The sequence below is a fragment of the Scyliorhinus canicula genome, chromosome 9 (assembly GCF_902713615.1).
Source record: "Scyliorhinus canicula chromosome 9, sScyCan1.1, whole genome shotgun sequence".
Classification (NCBI taxonomy): Eukaryota; Metazoa; Chordata; class Chondrichthyes; order Carcharhiniformes; family Scyliorhinidae; genus Scyliorhinus; species Scyliorhinus canicula.
The window spans coordinates 81,161,143-81,180,730 of record NC_052154.1 but is presented as its reverse complement, the minus strand read 5'-3'; the positions used below and the strand labels follow the sequence as shown (position 1 = coordinate 81,180,730).

At 42.1% G+C, this 19,588-nt stretch overlaps 1 protein-coding gene and 1 non-coding gene across 2 annotated transcripts; both read right to left on the bottom strand.

The window, feature by feature from the left end:
- Positions 1-708: 708 nt before the first annotated feature.
- On the bottom strand, positions 709-796 carry trnay-gua. Its single transcript is given in 2 exon segments — positions 709-744; positions 760-796. It is a non-coding gene; the product is annotated as a tRNA-Tyr (tRNA).
- Positions 797-5,519: 4,723 nt separating this feature from the next.
- On the bottom strand, positions 5,520-13,038 carry LOC119970897 (natural cytotoxicity triggering receptor 3 ligand 1-like). Its single transcript, XM_038806005.1, has 5 exons — positions 12,971-13,038; positions 12,454-12,759; positions 9,380-9,676; positions 7,956-8,062; positions 5,520-5,585 (listed from the first exon to the last, which is right to left on the bottom strand). Exons 1-5 carry the CDS (start codon positions 13,023-13,025, stop codon positions 5,520-5,522), a joined length of 831 nt encoding a protein of 276 aa, XP_038661933.1. The 5' UTR covers positions 13,026-13,038.
- Positions 13,039-19,588: the final 6,550 nt, after the last annotated feature.

The following is a 19,588-nucleotide window of genomic DNA, read 5'->3' as shown; positions in this document are numbered from 1 at the left end:
TGGTGGCCAGCTGATTGCCAAGTTGGTATTCCTTAATAGCCTATCTACAAGATGCACTGTAACAACACCCCAACCTCCTTGGACAGCACCTTCCAAACTAACACCACTGAGACCTAGAAGAACAAGGGTAGCAGGTGGATGGGGACACAACACCTGCAAGTTCCCCTCCAAGCTGCACACAATCCTGATGCAGAACGTAATCGCCGATCAGTCACTGTCGCCAGTTCAAAATCGTGGAACTCCCTCCCTAGCAGAGTATGGACAGCAACGGTTGAAGAAGGTAGATCATCACCACCTTCTGGAGGGCAATTTGTGATGGGTAATAGATTCTTCTCCAGCCAGCAATGCTCATTTAGAATTTAGAATTTAGAACAGTACAGCACAGAACAGGCCCTTCGGCCCTCGATGTTGTGCCGAGCAATGATCACCCTACTTAAACCCACATAACCCGTATACCCGTAACCCAACAATCCCCCCATTAACCTTACACTACGGGCAATTTAGCATGGCCAATCCACCTAACCCGCACATCTTTGGACTGTGGGAGGAAACCGGAGCACCCGGAGGAAACCCACGCACACACGGGGAGGACGTGCAGACTCCACACAGACAGTGACCCAGCCGGGAATCAAACCTGGGACCCTGGAGCTGTGAAGCATTGATGCTAACCACCATGCTACCGTGAGGCCCCAAAAATGGAAGGGGACTTCCTTCGAGCCGGAATTGAACCAGCGACCTAAGGATGTCAGTTTTAATCATCTACAGTCCTCCGCACTACCAGCTGAGCTATCGAAGGAGAGGTCATATTTGTTGAATACATAAAAACACTCCACCACAACTTCCAGCACATTTCTAATGATGGGGAGTAAATTGATGGGATGGCAATTTGGAAATTATAATGAGCCTTTTTTGTTGGTGGCATATATCTGGGAAATTTCCCACATTGCCCAATAAATGCCTGTATTGTAGGCGTACCACAACAACTTGACTTGTAATAGAGCTGGTTCTCTAGCATTGGTTTTCACACCTGCAGCTGAGAGGTTCACATTCAATACATGGAGTCGTTTCTTGATATAACATGGGGCGATTTGAGTTAGCTGAAGACTGGCACCTCTGATGTTTGGGACCTCAGAAATAAACCAAGTTGAATCATCCCCTCGGTACTTCTGGCTTGAGGTGGCTGCAAACACTCAGATATTTGGCATGGAGATGTTGGCTCTCCCATGATTGATGGGGATGTCTCTGTAGCCTTCTCCTCTAATTGTCTGCAACGTTCACAAATGAATTTGGCAAAGCCCTTCTCTGAACCATTGGGTGTTGGATCGCTTAGCTCTTTCTATTATAATCTGTCTCCACTGCTTGACACGCATGTTGCCTTCGCCCAATCAGCACCGGGTATTTGGGGAAGCGTGCTGTTGCTGGGTTACATTCCTCTCTTCCTCCTGGCACAAGGTTGTTTGACTGACTTCACGGCAATGGTACAGTCAGGGATATGCTGGGCTGTGATGTTACAGGCTATGGTTTATACAATTTTGCTGCCACTAATGGTGCACAGTATTTCGTGGCTGCTCGATTCTGATATCCTAACTCTGTTCCAAAACCTTCTTATTTAGCACAGTTGCTAGTTTCACAGAACAAACTGAGGTGTCGTTGATGTAAAGATGTAGCTTTGTCTCAGTAAGGACTGAGCAGTGTTCATTCCTACAGACTGCAAACTACAATGCCGCCACTTTTTTGGGGGGAGGGGTTGGTCAGTGCTGCCGCTGGGGCAGGGTATACCCAGGAATCCTAATGAAGGAAACAGTGACATAACACAATGGGATTCGTTGTCAGTGTAAATATGGGGTTTCGTCTCCATAACTACTGTGCAGTGGCAATTGCACTGGCCATGCTGCAAAGGAGCATCTGTAATAGGTAGTCGATTTTTCTCTCTTATGGTTCACTTATCACCTAGTGCACAGGCAGTCAAGCAGATATGTCTTTCAGGCCCTATATCAATAGAAAGTGAGGCCCATGGCAGATACCCGATTAAAACAGCAGAAACGCTAGAAGAGTATAGAAAGTGCAGGGAGCCACCTATAAAAAGGAGAATGAAGAGGGGCATGAAAAAGCAACGGTGGGTAAAACAAAGAAAACTAAAAAGGTGTTTTAAGTATAGTAAGAGCAGAAGATTGACTGGGTTAGAATTGGCCCCATAAGGGACCAAGGTGGAATTTTTTGTATGGCACAGAAGATACAGGTGAGGTTTTAAATGCGTACTTTGCATCTGTGTTCACTACGGAGAAGGATGATGTAACTATAAAAATCAGGGAGGCATATTGTGATTTTCTTGAACGACTTAACATTGAGAGGGAGGAGGAATTAACAGTTATAACTGGCAAAGGAGGGATTGCCGTGGCTCTGAAAAAAATAATTCAAATCTTCTCTGGTCACGGGCGAAGAACTGGAGGACAACAAATGTGGCCCCATTATTCAAGAAGTGAAGTAGAGACAAACCAGCAAAGTACAGGCCAATGGGTCTAACTTTAGTGGTAGGGAAACTACTGAAAAACATTCTTAGGGCTATAATATGTGTCCACTTGAGGAGGCATGGATTAATCTGGGACAAAAATCTGGAACTCTATCCCTAACAGCATAGTGAGTGTAGCTATACCCTGAAGAACTGCAGAGGTTCAAGAAGGGACTCAGCACCACCTTCTGAAGGGAAATTAGAGACGGGCAATAAATGCTGACCTAACCAGCGGTGCCCACATTCCGTAAATGAATTTTTAAAAAGCAAGGATAGTCAGCATGGTTTTGTCAAAGGGAGATCCTGTTTTTAAAATTTGGCTAAATTCTTTGTGGAAACGTGTGAGGTAATGGATTTTGGGAGGACTAACAAGGCAAGGGAATATACAATTAATGGTCGGATCCTAGGAAGTACAGAGTTTCAAACGGACCTTGTTATATATCTCCACTGACCTATGAAGACAGGAGGACAGGTAGATAAGGTGGGTAAAACGGCTTATGGGTTTTTATCCTTTGTACGGTATTGAATATAAGAGCAGGGAGCTTATGTTGGAAGTGTATAAAATGCTGATTGGACCTCAGCTGGAGTACTGTGTGCAGTTCTGGTCACAACACTATAGGAAGGAAATGATTGCGCTGGAGAGGGTGCAGAGAAGACTTACCAGGATGTTGCTTGGGCTGTAGTGTTTCACTATCAAGAGAGACTGCAAAGGCTGAGGTTGTTTTCCCTGGAACTGAGAAGGCTGAGAGGGGACCTGATAGAGGTGTATAACATTTTGAATGACATAGATAGGGTGGGTAGGAAAGTACTTTTCCCCTTAGTTGATGGATCAATAACCAGGGGACATAGGTTTAAGGTAATGAGCAGGAGGTGTAGAGGAGATGCGAGGGAAAGCTTTTTCAACCAGAGGGTGGTTGAAATCTGGTATAATACATTGGTGGATCAGATGGTTTGTTATCTAGAGTCTCCATTCTTGTTTCCTCGACATTTACTTCCACTTGCATGTGTCATGTGAGGATGAAATATGTCCATTTGGATATCTCCGCAACACACGCAGAGACACAAATCAACACATGCAGACACACCTAGTCCGGCAAAACACTTGCAAATGCATACATTTTAGTCATGGCAACTGATATGGTAAGGTTGCAGAAATCGTGGAATATTCCATATTAGAGATAACCCCTTTGAAGAATTAAGACAATTGAATGCTTTCGTTACTTTTCCTGATGCAAATTGCCGTCATTTTATTTTGGTTAAACTTTAGCAATAAGTTATTCTCAAACTAATCCAGTTTGCCAGTTTCGGTGTGGGAAACAACACGTTTGACGAGACGATAGCTGGTTGCGATCTGAGATCACTGCTTGAGTCCAATTTACATTAGTACCGTTCCTCTCACTATTTGGCTTGGACTCATATTCTCACGATTCGCTGTTACGGTTAACTGAAACGTTTAATATTCAGTTTTAATTAACATCGAGCATTCTCAATTTACAATATGATATTTGATTATACAAATATAGCTAACTGAATATATTTTTAATACAAAAATGTGCACACGACTACAGTAAGAAGTCTTACAACACCAGGTTAAAGTCCAACAGGTTTGTTTCAAACACGAGCTTTCGGAGCACGGCTCCTTCTTCAGGTGAATGAATCTGATTCACCTGAAGAATGAGATTCACCTGAAGAAGGAGCCGTGCTCCGAAAGCTCGTGTTTGAAACAAACCTGTTGGACTTTAACCTGGTGTTGTAAGACTTCTTACTGTGCTCACCCCAGTCCAACGCCGGCATCTCCACATCATGGCTACCACACGACTACACGCTAATAACTGTAAAGGAAAGTGGTGAATTGGCATTGATGTGGCACCGTTGTCACCTACACATGACATTCCATTGCAATCCACTGAAAAAGTAGTTAAATTTGAAGTGAAATTCATAACTTGGCAACTAGGTAGTCAATTAGAGCAGAAGACCCTAAAGGCAGACATTTGTATTGATAAAAGTCTCCATTATTTATTCATTTTAAGCTCTGAAGAATGTTTTGTTCTTAGGGGCTGGTTTAGCACACTGGGCTAAATCGCTGGCTTTTAAAGCACACCTAGGCAGGCCAGCAGCACGGTTCAATTCCCGTACCAGCCTCCCCGAACATGCGCCCGAATGTGGCGACTAGGGGCTTTTCACAGTAACTTAATTGAAGCCTACTTGTGACAATAAGCGATTTTAATTTCATTTTTCATTTATTTGAAATAATTATGAGATATTTTGCAATCTGCTGAACACCCAAAAGAGGGAGATAGAGACTTGGTTTTAGGTATCCAGGAAAGGAGAAAATGGAGAAGACAACATTCCTTCACATTGTTTTTGTTCGTTCTTGGAATGAGAGCGTTTCTGGCTGGGCCAGCGTTTGTTGTCCATCCCTAATGGTGGTTTTTTGCTGCCTTCTTGAACGGCTGCAGTTTTCACAGACTGACTGTCGACAGAGACAGAATTGCAACCAGCACGGAATAGTGTTAAAGGTCCTGAAATACTCTTCAAATATAAATTCGTTGAACAAGAATGTCTCTCTCTGTCATTTCCAATGGTTTCGGCATAAATATATATGAAAGGTTTCCTTATGTAAAGTATTGTGATGCTTATAAATGTGAACAATTACATTTATTTTCTTTAAATGTCAATTGATGAGATTCATACATCAGGATATGTGCCAGCCCTCCTAAAAATCCGTATGTGGATTGGCTGACGGCCATGTCTAAATTCGTGTTAATGCAATTACATAGAATGCATTTAGCTCTATTTGTGCACGGGGTCAACTAACAATTGTATTTTTATATTCTAATGTTACTGGAAAATAGGGTCACGAAATGCTACGTAAAGTGGCTGTAAGCGAATGCTGCATGAACCATTGATCCGTCTCAATTGCAGCTCTTTCATCTTGGTCCTTGCTTCCTGTGGCTCTTCTGTTTTGTTTCCCGCCTCTATCTGATCACGTGTGTCTCTTTCCCAAAGGCTAACGTGTTGAGCTTGCGTAGTTATGAACAACCAAGGCGGAGATTATCAGCCGATCTTTACCTGACTATTAAAAAATAATAGTAAGAAGTCTTACAACACCAGGTTAAAGTTCAACAGGTTTGTTTCAAATCGCTAGCTTTCGGAAAAGGGAATGGAAGAGAGTTTCTGAACAAAACGGTTTATTTTAGTTATATTCCTCCTTCTTTATATACACACACAGTTCCGATGTAATCCCTTCATCATCAATATCCCAATACATTAAGCAAGACATCAATATTTCCAGACTCACAGATGCACACTCATTTGGAACAATATGAAACTATTACTAAATTACCGGGACTGCCTCCAATTGCGCAATTTCATTGTAATTCGACAATAATTATTCAAATAGCCCTGTAATAAATAGAACCAGGATCGGTGAACACTTAATTTAGATAAATATGACACCATTTTCAAAGTTACAAAACATCAGATTCCAAAACTTGCATTTGTGTTTTCAATGGCTTTCGGCGAATCTCTGATTATTGTCTGTATGTTATTGTGTGGTCCATCATTTTTCATAAAGACGTTAAAGAAATATATAAATAATGTTAACTCCTGATTACCTAAGTCGGACCTGGTTGATTTTTATTTATTCCATAGAATACCTCCAATGCAAAAGGAGGCCATCCGGCCCATCGAGTCTGCATCCACCCTCGGAAAGAGACTCTTACCTATGGTCACTCCCCACCCTACCGCGTAACAGCACCCAACCTGCACAGATAGAACATAAAACATAGAACATAAGTCTGCACCGACACACTTAAGCCCTCACTTCCACCCTATCCCCGTAACCCAATAACCCCTCCCAACCTTTTTTTGTTGATCGCTAAGGGCATTTTTTTAGCATGTCCAATCCACCTAACCTGCACGTCTTTGGACTGTGGAAGAAAACCGGAGGACCGGGAGGAAACCTACGCAGACACGGGGAGAACGTGCAGACAGTGACCCAGCGGAGAATCGAACCTGGGACACCGGCGCTGTGAAGCCACAAGTACCCGTGCCATAGAATGACATTTAAATAAAAATACAGTCCATCATGGACAGTATTTTTAGTTAAATAGATAATTTAAATAGATAATTTCAAAATGACCGCACTCACTCGGTATTCAGTGCTCACTTGCACATGTAAAAAAAAAAATCACATTTTAACACTGAGGAAAGACGCGTACAGCACGTGAGTATCCACAAAGCCAAACAGTTGAGAAGAAGCTTGGTTACATCTCATCTGTGTCTTGTATTAAATGCTACTGGTTCTGCAACAGATAATCCTGCTTGTGTTTTCAGGGAGAGCGAGAGAGAAACTAACATTGCATTCTGCTCCAGATCCTTAAATTCTAATCGAGCGAGGAAGATTCCCAGCTCAACCATGTGATGCTGACGGCTTAGCGGGTAAAATTGAAGCAAGATATGGCGGAGCGAGAGGATTGTGGTCATCCCAGCTAAACACCGTGCGTTCAGAAGGAAAACAAAGAGCCTAACTTCATACAGTGCCCACACGGAAATAGTTCACCTTCAGGAGTATACATAGGAAATGAAATAACTCTATCTCAATTTTTGCAGTTTTACGCAACACTGGAAAATAGTACTGGGAAAGCGGCGCCCGTGTTATTAATTATTCAACCATGCATAAACATCTTGCAAAATCGAGTAAAGGGTTAGCATTGATATCACATCTTTCACGGCCACTGGAAGTGCAATGCGTGCTTAAAAAAAACACGGTGCGTTCCTAACGGCAAAGAATACTGAACTAAATGAAGAACGAATCGGTTTCAGTGAAGCAATTCAGAGTTAAATACTGATCAAGTCGCCGGCGAGTTCTCCAACACTCAGCTACGAAAATGTCCTATGGGGTCTTTACGACCACCGGACAGAGCAGAGGGGCCTCAGTTTAAGGTGTTGAAAAAAGATTCAACTTCCAGCAGTGCTGCGCTGAAGTATTAGCCGCTGTTTGGTGCTCAAGCATCTCAGCGACAATTTGAAACCAGAACCTGTTTAATGAAAGGAGCGAACACGAAGCCAATGCTTAACATTCACGTTCGATGTTTATTACTTCACTTATTCTGCACGAAACTGAAATAAATGTGGAAATTAATAAAATTCGAAATAAAAACTGAACATGCTGAAAATACTTGGCTGCTCAGGCTACATGTGTGGAAAGGGAACGGTTAACGTTTCATGCCTGTAACTTTTCAGCAGCACTTAACAGGAAAAGTGTGTTAAAAGTGTCGATCTTTTATGTTGTCTGTTATTTGACAGCAAGGTTTAGGACCATTAATCTTAAATTACGTCAACAACGTCGGGCAGAATCACATTTCGCATTTCTAGCCTACCAATGCTACCTGTGTATGGACTTTGAATGTAGTTTATTGAATAAAAAATTACGTCCTCTCACCTTCAGTCGAACATATGTTACATGGTCCACAATTATACCCAGCAATCCAAGAATGACCAAAAAACCCAGAACAAGCCGTGTAATCACCACGTTGCGGAAACTGTGATCTACAATACGGGATTAAAAGATACACATCAATTAGCTCATATAAGTATTGCCGAATGGAAACAAATAGTATTAGCTTTTAGACACGGAAAGGGATCCACAAAATTGTTACTCTAAATTTGGGACCGATTCTACATTTCTAAAGTTGAATTACCGTACGATGATAACCTCAAAATATACTCGGCAAAATGAGCACCACGTGAGCGTGTACCGTGGCGCATTCCACCTTCCGAGGCAGCCTGTTTTGGTGGCTAAGCCATCTTGTCGATCGTTAGCTTCTTTTTTTAACTCCACATAACGGTTGTATAATTAATATAGGACAATGATGTCCATTTTGGGGTAGGATTCTGCTCTGTTCTCTCTGTTAATTTTATGAGAAATAGAGAAAAACAACTCCTAAACAAATAGCCTTTGAAATATATTTGACCGGGTACAAAAAAAAGAAGCGCCTTTTTGGGCCCTTTTTTAAAACAACATGGGACACGACAAGTCCGCCACGCAACACCAGCTCAGCTATCTCTGACAATCAGCCTGTTTTTTTGCCCGCACTACTAACTTCATCAGGATGCCACATATGCTTTAGGATTCTTGATTTTCAGATCTGGTAGCTTTGATCGGCTCCCATCTAGCCACACACGTTCTCAGTAACATACGGATCAAGTGCCAAATTCTCGGTACTAACACTGTAATTTCCTCCGTTATTCAACACCCTTAGTGCTGATAACTTCAATTAACTTTGTTTATTGGAGTAAGAGGTCTGCAACCACAATTGCCACCAAAATAGATTTAGAACCAATTCCTCAACTCCGCAATTTGCAAACGACTGAAAGAGGGAAGGTCATATGCGAATAAAGTAAATCCAGGTAAAAGAGGGTATTCTGAAATGTTTATGTTTGCATAAGCTAGAAATAAGTTATGAATACACAAAGGAATATGCATCATAGAGAAAATTCCCTTCAAAAATATTAGCTGAAGTTCCACACAGGAACTGTCCTAAATAAAAGTGTCTCCACTAAAACTGATCCATTTTAAGTTAATTTCATTTGGCAAGAATTTGACTAAGAAACAGCTTTAAGTTTTTGTGCCGTTCGCACATCAACCTCCAGTTTCAGATCTTTTCAGGGAGAAATTCTCCCTCCTTCAGCGACAAACTACCTTGATTATTTTAATTCATTCCCATTGATGTGACATTGTGGGTAAATACGCTCCACATTTACCCTGTATATTCGAGTTTTAATAGCTGATCAGATGCATGTCTAACAAGTAACTAAGGTTGCAGCCTTTCCGGCGCTTAATCCTGTAACTGTTTCCAATCTTACCTTGAATGACGGTGTAGCTGACACTGGCGGGCACCTTAAGGGAGATATGGGATACCAGACAGGTATAAACTACTCCATTCAGGACAGGCCTTGCATCTTCCAAAGAGCTGGAAACCTCAAAAAGACCCTCCGCTGTCTCGTTTTTCACAGTTTCTATTCCGGTCAGAATTTCCACACCATCTCTTTGCCAGGAGATTCTGAAATATTCCGGGTAAAAGGCAGCCGTTTTGCATTCGAACTTCAGAGAAGTCGCTGAATTCTCTTCAATCGGAAGCATTTTCAATGGCGTTGGAGGAACTTGAACAGGAAAATAGAATGCTGTTTTTAATTTAAAGGAACGCATTGACATTTGTATGCCGCAACTTTGATGTTACACTTCTGCAGTGACAACAGTTATCCATTTTATGACTTCTAAACTCTTGAGTTTATATTTATATCAAAATTGTTAAGCGGCGCACGGCAAAGTATTCGGATGTATTACAAACGATATACAGGGAGGATGAATCTCCAAGTATTGATAGCATGCAGGGAGAGACGGGTCACTGCTCTGAATGGGAACAGCAGGTCCTGGAGCAGGTTTGCGGTTAGCAGCAATGTCTCAGAAGACAATTCAGCTCTAAATGTATGCAAATAACAGTGCAACACAATCGTCTTTCCCGTAATTAACATTGTTCATGATATCGTATACAATTTTCTGTGCCTATTTCAAATCAATTCGATTTTCGAATATTTCAAGTAATACCAACCATATTTTATTTTGACTGTGAACACCCGTGTGTCACCGAAGTGATGAACACAGTTGCTTCACAGCGCCAGGGTCTGTGCTTCAATTCCCGGCTTGGGTCACTGTCTGTGCGGAGTCTGCACGTTCTCCCCGTGTCTGCGTGGGTTTCCTCTCACAGGTCCCGAAAGCTGTGCTGTTAGGTGAATTGGACATTCTGAATTCTCCCTGTGTACCCGAACAGGCACCAGAATGTGGCGACGAGGGTTTTTTCACAGTAACTTCATTGCAGTGTTAATGTAAGCCTACTTGTGACAATGAAGTTTATTATATTATAATAATGTCAATATAGACTCCAGCCTTGTTTTAAAATGTGCAGATTATAATTCTGCACTAATTTTGAGGACAACATCTCAGTGTCTGTGCTGGAGTTTCCACATCGTGCAGTTTTCACCTCAGGTGCTTTCTCCAGAAGAAGAATTGAGGGTTGGAATACTAGTTTTGTCATGAAAGTGTAATATTGGCAATTGTCATGGCTTTGTCGATAACTGCACCCATTCAGATGAAGTAAATGTAATTGCATATCTCACTTCGAATGTATATTTTAAATGTTTTCTGCTCTCCTCCATTTGATGTGTTGAATTCGTATTGCCTGAAGCGATGATATTTCTATCAGTTGCCTATCTACCTAATATTATTAGATCACCTGACGCAACATATCTGGAAGCAAATGCCCTTTAATAAGTTGAAGTAGTTTGTTAATTTATTACGAACGCTATCCTTAACATTATTTTCATTATGTGTCTATTTATTCGGCTCTGTTCCAATAACAAATGATCAATTTAAGGATATTTGTTTGCCTTGGATCTCATTAAGTATCACCAGCATATAATCTCTCCAGTGGAAAATTAGGACATTCGGTCCAACGACTCTGCACTGACCCTCCGAACGAGCACTCTAGCGAGGCCCACTACCCCGTCCCATTCCCATGATGGTAAGCTTAGATCATGCCCAACCCACCTAACCCGCAGATCTTCGAACATTAAGAGGCAATTTAGCATGGCCAATCCACTTGTGATAGGTAATGCTGTAGATTGTCCATGCAAACGAATGAGGGTACTGCTGTCTGCTGCCTTCTTCTAAATTCCATTGAAGTTTGGGGAATGGAAATGGAAAACATGATTAACAAGATCGAACCCAGCCATTTACAGGAACGTTCGGTGACAGCCCGTCTGCAATTATTGGTTTCGAGTGTATGAAGGTCGAATTGGCCAACGACAGAGGTCCTCAACATGGGCAATTAACATCTTTACTATCTTGCACGCTCTCGGACTTTTGTTGAAAACCAGACTTGAAGGCAAGATCAACACCTCTAACATGGACTGTAAGAAGCCTCATTGGAGGGTTCGGTATCGTAAACAAGGTAATCAATGTACACACGTGTACTGCATTCAATGGGAGCACAGGAACTGTAGTGGGTCATTCCGTTCCACTACCTTATTCGGGTATTCCGATTGATTAGACCTCTACTTAATTTGGCTGATTAACTCAATTATTTTGATACCCATGCCTAAGAGTCTCACCGAAGTCAACGTTTGGACAATTAAGCATAAAAAGTAATAGATGGCAATTTAAAGCAATGAATACAAATGCTGTGTGAAGTATTAGGGTACTTTTGTTGACAATAAAAGTGACCATACCATCCCATTAATTAATCTCAAACTAAGATTTTAACAGCATCTTTCTTTCAATATCTTGTTCAGTGACAATTCTGGGTGCATCAAAAACACTCGTTGGATGAAAAGCACTTCCGAATGTAACGTGGACGAGGAATGAATAAAATTGATCTTGGGCGATGGGGAATTAACGGTCGTTAAACATGGAGGCCAATGGAAAAAAAAGTGCGGCAAGGTGGCACAGTGGTTAGCACTTCTGGTTCACAGCTCCAGGATGCCAGGTTCAATTCCAGCCTCGGGTGACTGTCTGTGTGGAGTCTGTACGTTCTTCCCGTGTATCCGTGGGTTTCCTCCAAGTGCTCCTGTTTCCTCCCACAGACCAAAGATGTGCAGGTTAGGCGGATTGGTTGTGCGAAATTTTCCCACTGTGTCCAAAAGTTTAGGTGGGGTTACTGGAAAAGGGTGAAGGCGTGGGCTTGGGTAGGTTGCTCTTTCCAAGTGCAGACTCGATGGGCAGAATGGCCTCATCAGCACTGTAAATTCTATGATTCTATGAAAACCCACAGCAGTGTAAAACGAATCAGTTATCGCCAGATTTTCAACTAGTAATAACAGCTAAAATTACATAAATCACACACAGTTGGAAAGCGGTCTTTCCCTGGAACAATTACACTTACCAAACACAGTGAGCTGGGAGCCACTTCCATCCCCAATATTGACCTGTTGATGTTTGACTTTACAGTAATACATTCCGGAGTCTGTAATACTCGCATTTAGAATTTCTAATGTACTCCGTCCCTTCTTTGGACTAAATCTCTTCCTGTTGTCTGGTTCCAGCAAAGATTCAGCGCCGCGTTTCCACCAAGAAACTTCAGGAGCATCTTCATATATGGAAAACGTGCAGAACATGGAAACATTGTTACCCCTGGCTACCGTCAGGAGTTTAGGGAACTGTTCCACTTTGTTCGAAGTTACTTTGGCGGCTAGGAAATAAGTAGAAAAGAACGTGGATAACAACTGCATACGTCAGAGAAGGAAAATAACTAAATGGAGGAAAATTCAAAAACAATGAAGAAACACCAGCAGTGGAATTGAAGAAGCGCAGCAACTATTTTTTTTTACAACAATACAGTTGTATACTTAAAATACCATTTAAGCCATTCTAAAACGGCAACATTAAACAACTCAACATACCTGGCCACATCAGACCCAGAAGAGCCATGTACTGAGCTGTAACTCTGATCGACATGTTGTAAATGGAAAGGAAAACAATTGTAGGTGCTGCACAGGAGGATGTATTCTGAATGGTTTAGGCAGGAAATAGGTCTCTGAGTATATGAAACGGGGGACCATGACATGAGATGTCACATGACTGAAAGAGCGCATCCACGCGCCGCGTCGCCACCAAGAAACTTCAGGAGCATATTCATATATGCAAAATGTGCTGAATATGGAAACATTATCACCCTTGGCTACAGTCATAAGTTTAGGGAATTGCTCCATTTTGTTTGAAGTTACTTTTGCGGCGAGAAAAAGAAGAACTACGATAAACTGCATCCGTCAGAGAAAAAATAACGAAGATAAGTAAAATACAGAAACAATTAAGAAGCAGCAACGATCGGATTTGAGATATATCGCATCTAATTTGCAACGCAGAATCTAAATAAGGAGGTGGAACCTTATGATTTTAAAAACGTTTCTTGACCACTTGCAGCAAATCAGAATGATGCATTGAATGGTTTGGTCAGGAATTGATCTCATAGATGAAGAAATTGAACGCGTGACCATGACACGGGATACCACATGATTAAAGTTACGTATTGTGGCTGATAATATCGATTCAGGCCCCAGGAGCGGGAAATTCCCCAGCACCTCATCTGAGAGACTGGCCTTCATTCAGGAGTATAGGCAGCGAAAGTGAGTAAATATAGCGTCCTGCCCGTTCCACGCGCAGTGCTATCCTGATTTCAAACAGCCTCCACACAGCAATAATTCTCCCAAAAGTCACAGGAATAGCAATTAGGATTAATCATTCTGCCAATCTGTCGTTCTCGAGACCAGAGCGGAACCACAAGGCTTTCCCGTATATCGGACAAATGCCCACACAACCAGTTAGTCAGTTCAAGTTCAAAGATGGTTTATTTATACACAAGGGTTATTGTTCTGGAGAAATGAGCCATTAGAATGCAAACGAGCGGAGGTTGCGATTAGGTCTAGCTGCCTGCGTTTCAAAGACACAAAATATCTGTATTTTTCTGAGTCCTGGGATGGCCATAATTCCCATGGTCCTTTGCAGGTGGCCATCTCAGATGGCCACACACCCCCTCTCGTGCAATCACATCCTTCCGATAGTGTAGCTACAAGAACTGCACAGAATACTCCAGCTGTGGCCTGAGTGGCCGTTTATATACCTCCATCATAACCTCCCTGTTCTTATATTCTACGCTTAGTCTAATAAAAGCAAGTATCCTATATGCTTTCTTAACCACCTTATAGAACATAGAACAGTACAGCACAGAACAGGCCCTTCGGCCCTCGATGTTGTGCCGAGCAATGATCACCCTACACAAACCTACGTATCCACCCTATACCCGTAACCCAACAACTCCAATCCTTCCTATCATGGTCTCTGCATAGCTCTATGTATATGCACCCTCCAATGTCCAGCTGGACCTCTGAACTTACTAGTGTACTATCGTTCATTGTGTGTTCCCTTGCCCCGTTAGTCCTCCCATATTCTTCAGGTTAACTTGAAAATATCCTGTTCGTAATTCTGCTCTTTCTTGGCCAACAAAAGAGTGTAACCCAATCTAGGCCACAAGGTAGATACTGTACTGCATCATGCATCCAATTGTACAATGCAATTAAGTCAACTAATATTGATAAGATTGCATGACGTAAATTTAACTTCCCGTCTGTGTCTACTTTGCACTCATGACGTCTGCTACAAATTATAAGCATGTTTGCACGAACCCTGTGGGTCAATTCCAGTTTCATTGTCTCGACTTAATGGATGCGATGAGGGGGAACTGATTATATCCGAATAATTGTAGTTTTAAAAAAACTGACTGCACGGTTAAAACTCTTCTCTGTCGATCTGTAGTGCACTCACAAGCGGTTTAGCTGAAGATAGCAAGAGGAAGCATGCCCAAGGTCACAACTCGCTGGAGATGGGGCCAGGAAAGATAAGATCGACTTTATCTGTTTGGAAGGACACAAATACCCAGAATCGTTATTGCAGCAGATCAGTTTTATCTTGGGAAACGGACGAGAAGTCAGAAGAGGCAGACAGGTAGGTGAACGATAGCCACATTCTTTTTTTTAAATTTAGAATTTTTTCCAATTATAGGGAAATTTAGCGTGGCCAATCCACTTAGCCTACAGATCTTTTTGGTTGTGGGGGCGAAACCCACACAAACAAGGGGAGAATGTGCAAACTCCACAGGGACAGTGACCCAGAGCCGAGATCGAACCTGGGACCTCGGCGCCATGAGACTGCAGGGCTAACCCACTGCGCCACTGTGCTGCCCTCACATTCTTAATAACGGGGATCCGGTGATAAATAACTGGAAGACAACATTTACGTGCCTTTTTATTGATTTAATGGTTTAATTAAGCTTGCGAATCATTGATACGATTGGTTGATTATTCCCATATTCATGAATGGTGTAAATCTAATCGATAGTTACATAGATAAATAGTAAAAACTGGTTGATATATGCTAATTTTCTGTATCTTAATGTGAATTATAATTGAACAACGCGGGAAGCAGAGCTGTTTGTTGTGCGAGGAGGCCCGTTATAATTGTAATAACGGCCTTGTTCGTAAGTCCAAGATTCTTCGTCTGGTCTCTAATGAGTGTGAAGGTGAAGTACGCTACAGAAATAATTAACTGTATGATTTTGCCCAATGCAGATGACAAATGGTCATTTCGCTAAGGGCGAGTCGGATTAGCGGCCCAATGGTGCCAGCGAAAACTCATCTGATTCACTTCCCAGAGCACAATGTAAGCGACATTGTTTCAAATCGATTTCTTCATTTTTGAAGCAGGCGAACTAGTTTAAACGTACATCATCAGTGAAGCTTATTGAGTATGTTTTTATTCTCATTTTGTTGATGATTTGGGGCTCGTCGCTTTGTCATGAGTTGGCGGCGCTACCGGATCTTCTCATTGAAGCTTCGTTCAAATAAATTATTCACTCAACCTTTTCAGAGGACATGCTAGAGCAATCGTATTAGACTCCCTGTGGGTCACGTATAGTCCAGAAGCCAGGTATGTTTCCCGAAGGGAAAGTTGGTTAATAAAACGCATCGACTATCATCACAACAGTTGAGTTTTGCAACATTCCAACACCGTCATGGGCAAGTTTACTGAGCACCTATTTTCACGTTTAGTCACATCCATAGAGTAATTTACCGGATTTTTGTTTAGAAAATCGTGCTTCTTGTTGCATTACGTTTTATTTTTAAACTTATTTCAACTTCTCAAATTATTCTCCTGCGATCTCGAGTAGCATTCGTTAGATTGCGTTCAGTGACACAAACATTACACAATCGCACCGACAGAATTTCGTCCTTCAGAAAACAAAAGGTTTGTGTTCTGTCAATTGCGCTACTGTATCTCATTGGCAAGATGTTTTCTCTGGCGAAAGTCCTTCCTTGCACCAGAACGCACCACTGTCTATTCACCCATTGTTTTTTTGTGACTAATATCACTTGGCTCACGGCACATTTATGCATGGCCAGTACATGGTTTATCATATGCTACAAATTTTTGACAGTACGTTTTACCGGTTGATTTTATATTAGCACTTGCAGAAAGGCAACCGTATCTTCCCGACTAGAAACCTAAAGAGAAAAGATTTAAACACACCTGCCACCGCGGCGCAGTCCTTTAATCAGATTACGAAACCTTGCCGCACCGCCACTTCAGGCTGAGTGAGATAAATATAGTAGAGGATTGTGCAAGTTCTCTTGCTAATATTACAACATTATTACGACACACTGGCTAGTGCGCGGTCAATTTCAGCCTCGGAATCGCAATACAGTTAAAATTAACTCTTAATTTTTAAACTACCCGATGTCTTCGGTCTCCAATAACTCCAGGCTCCAACGTTGTAAATTTAAACACAATTATCTTTTCTTATTGAAGTAACGGTAACTAAATAAGCAACAAATACAACTGGTTATCTGCAGTCTCATTACTAACAACCCTTCCATTTAACTCGCCCCATCCTCCATACACACAGAAGGCAAACATACAAAAAGGGATGCAAAATAAATAATGATTGCGATTCTCTGGTCCCGCCAGCAGCACATCCTCGCCCGCAGGTTTCCCGGCGGCATGGGGTGGCTTTCCCACTGACAAGACGGGGGGAGCAGAGAATCCCGCAGCCAGTGAACCACCGTACCGCCGAGAAACAGACAGTTTGGAGACCGCAGAATCCAGATGTCAGATGAATGTCCTCCAAAGAACAAAAACAAAGAAAAGTACAGCGCAAGAACAGGCCCTTCGGCCCTCTAAGCCTGAGCCGACCATGCTGCTCATCTAACCTAAAACTATCTACATTTCCGGAGTCGGTATCCCTCTTAAGACGCCCCTTCAACGTCTCTATCTTACCTGCTTCCAACTCCTCTGCCAGGCACCCACTACTCTCTGTGTAAAAAGATTGCCTTGCAACTCTCCTCTAAACTTTGCCCCTCGTGCCTTAAAACCATGTCCCCTAGTAATTTACTCTTATACCCTGGGGAAAGGCTTATGACTATCCACTTTCTCCATGCCCTCATACTTTTGTACACTTCCCTCAAGCTCCGTCGCCCCTCAAGCTCCGTTGTTCCCGTGAGAACAATCTAAGTCCCTCACCTCTAATGCCCTCCATACCAGGCTTCATTCTGGTAAACATCTTCTGTACCCCCTCCAAAGCCGCCACATCCTTCTGGTTAAGTGGCGACCAGAATTTAACACTATATTCCAAGTATGGCCTATCTAAGGTTCAAAAGCTGCAGCACGACTTGCCTAGTTTTATACTCAAGGCCCCCGCCAATGAAGGCATGCATACCGTTTGCCTTCGTGACTACCCTCTCCATCTGCGTTGCTACCTTCAGTGATCTCTGCACCTGTACACCCAGATCCCTCAGCCTTCAATACTCTTAAGGGTTCTGCCAATTACTGTTGGATCTTTTCAGTCTCGGCCTATATTTGGATGATGCCTTTGCTTTCAGTCTGTAATGGTTTTCACTGAAGAGTCATCAGGCTCTAGAGACGTCTGCCTTTCGATTGTAAGCAGCAGAACAAAGAGAGAGAGTTGGTTCGACCTTTAGAGTCCAGTGACTTCTCTGTAAATTCACAGAAACAACAAGCAGTCAACATGTGAAAGAAAGAGATGGAGAAAGAGGGACCAACACAGTTTCCTCTTTCAGAGTTCGGAAGCTTTCTGCTTCGTCCTCTGAACATCTTACTTGGCAGGACCCAATCGCTGTCTGTTACCGGGAAAGATACTGTCCCTAGCCAGTCCATTGGCCACCACCCTACCAATCCAACTGGCGACCACACTATCAATCCAACCGAATCAACCTCTCGAGCGCATAAAGCCTGGGTTCTACTGTTAAAAATCTAATCCTGCATAGCAGAGTGTGCTCTTTTGCAGCTTTTGAGTTCCTAACACTCTCTGCTCGATTTAAACGTACTTTGTCTGCATTAAACATCCATGGAGCAAAAACGATAATGTCAAAATAAAATAAATAGGATATAAGGGAGTCAACAGGAAGGCTCCTTACAACATTCAACTCAAAATTACAGAACCATTTGTCTAATAAAGGCAATGAAATCTTACGCTAGTTGGCTTTGAGTAATGGATATCCAGCCAGCCTGTGCTTCTGTAGATTCTATAGATTTGCACATTTGAAATAATTTGTTATAACCTGCAACTTTACAAAGAGGTTACTTTTTCATTTTTATTTTTTGTTTACTTTGCAGATATGCTCGCAAAGTGGAAAACAATTTGAAATTTATTCTTAGCACCAAAGATAAAGTGAAGATCTGAAATATTTCTCGTCATCCAATCTAGTTCAATACCGAGGTGGCATACATCATGTCGGGTCAGTTGACCGCAGTATTTTTACAAACATTTCACAAGTTGGGCTAAAAATTAGAAACATATACTTTATTTTACAATAGCTAGTCAATTAGGCTAATATTTGCATGAAGTAGTTCAAACTGGTGTTTTCCATTGCGGCACCACGAAACAGATGATACAAGATGAGATGTGAGCTGTTATGAGATGGGGATTAATTTAGATACTCAATCGTGGAATAAAGAGTGTTGAGAAAGACATAGCAAGGGTCAACTGTACCAGTCGTACCTATTTCCGTGTACAAATACATCAGATTTAGCCAATAATGAATTATTTAAACAATTTAACAAGAACAGTGACTAAACAACATGAGGGAGCGTAAAACCTGACTGACGGAACAAAATAGCGCGTAAACATATATGTATGGTGCTAATAACGCCGCTTCATGTATACAATATTTGTTTAGTTGCTGTAGATTTTCTGCGTCGGAGGCTGCTGGCGTGATTCTCAAACAATATGTTGCCTGCACGGTGAAACAATTTTTTAAAAAAATCATCGCACATGCGCATCAGTTCTTTTTCTAGTCACTGCCATGACCGTTAATAATAATAGCGAAATTATTTAATTTATCCTGCCTGGTTGTGGGCGGGGGTGGGATCATGGAGCAGTTGAAGCGAGAGGGGGCGTCAGAATGCGTAGTAGCTCATTTCCGGCAGAGATTAGCAAGAGGGGTCTCACT

Excerpts from the sequence above, each read along its gene's own strand:
- LOC119970897 (XM_038806005.1), bottom strand. The coding sequence starts at position 13,025 with ATGTCGATCAGAGTTACAGCTCAGTACATGGCTCTTCTGGGTCTGATG. Across the intron at positions 9,677-12,453 it reads CTCCCAGCTCACTGTGTTTG|TTCCTCCAACGCCATTGAAA; the intron begins GTAAGTGTAATT and ends TTCCTGTTCAAG. Across the intron at positions 5,586-7,955 it reads TAACATATGTTCGACTGAAG|TCAGGTAAAGATCGGCTGAT; the intron begins GTGAGAGGACGT and ends ATTTTTTAATAG.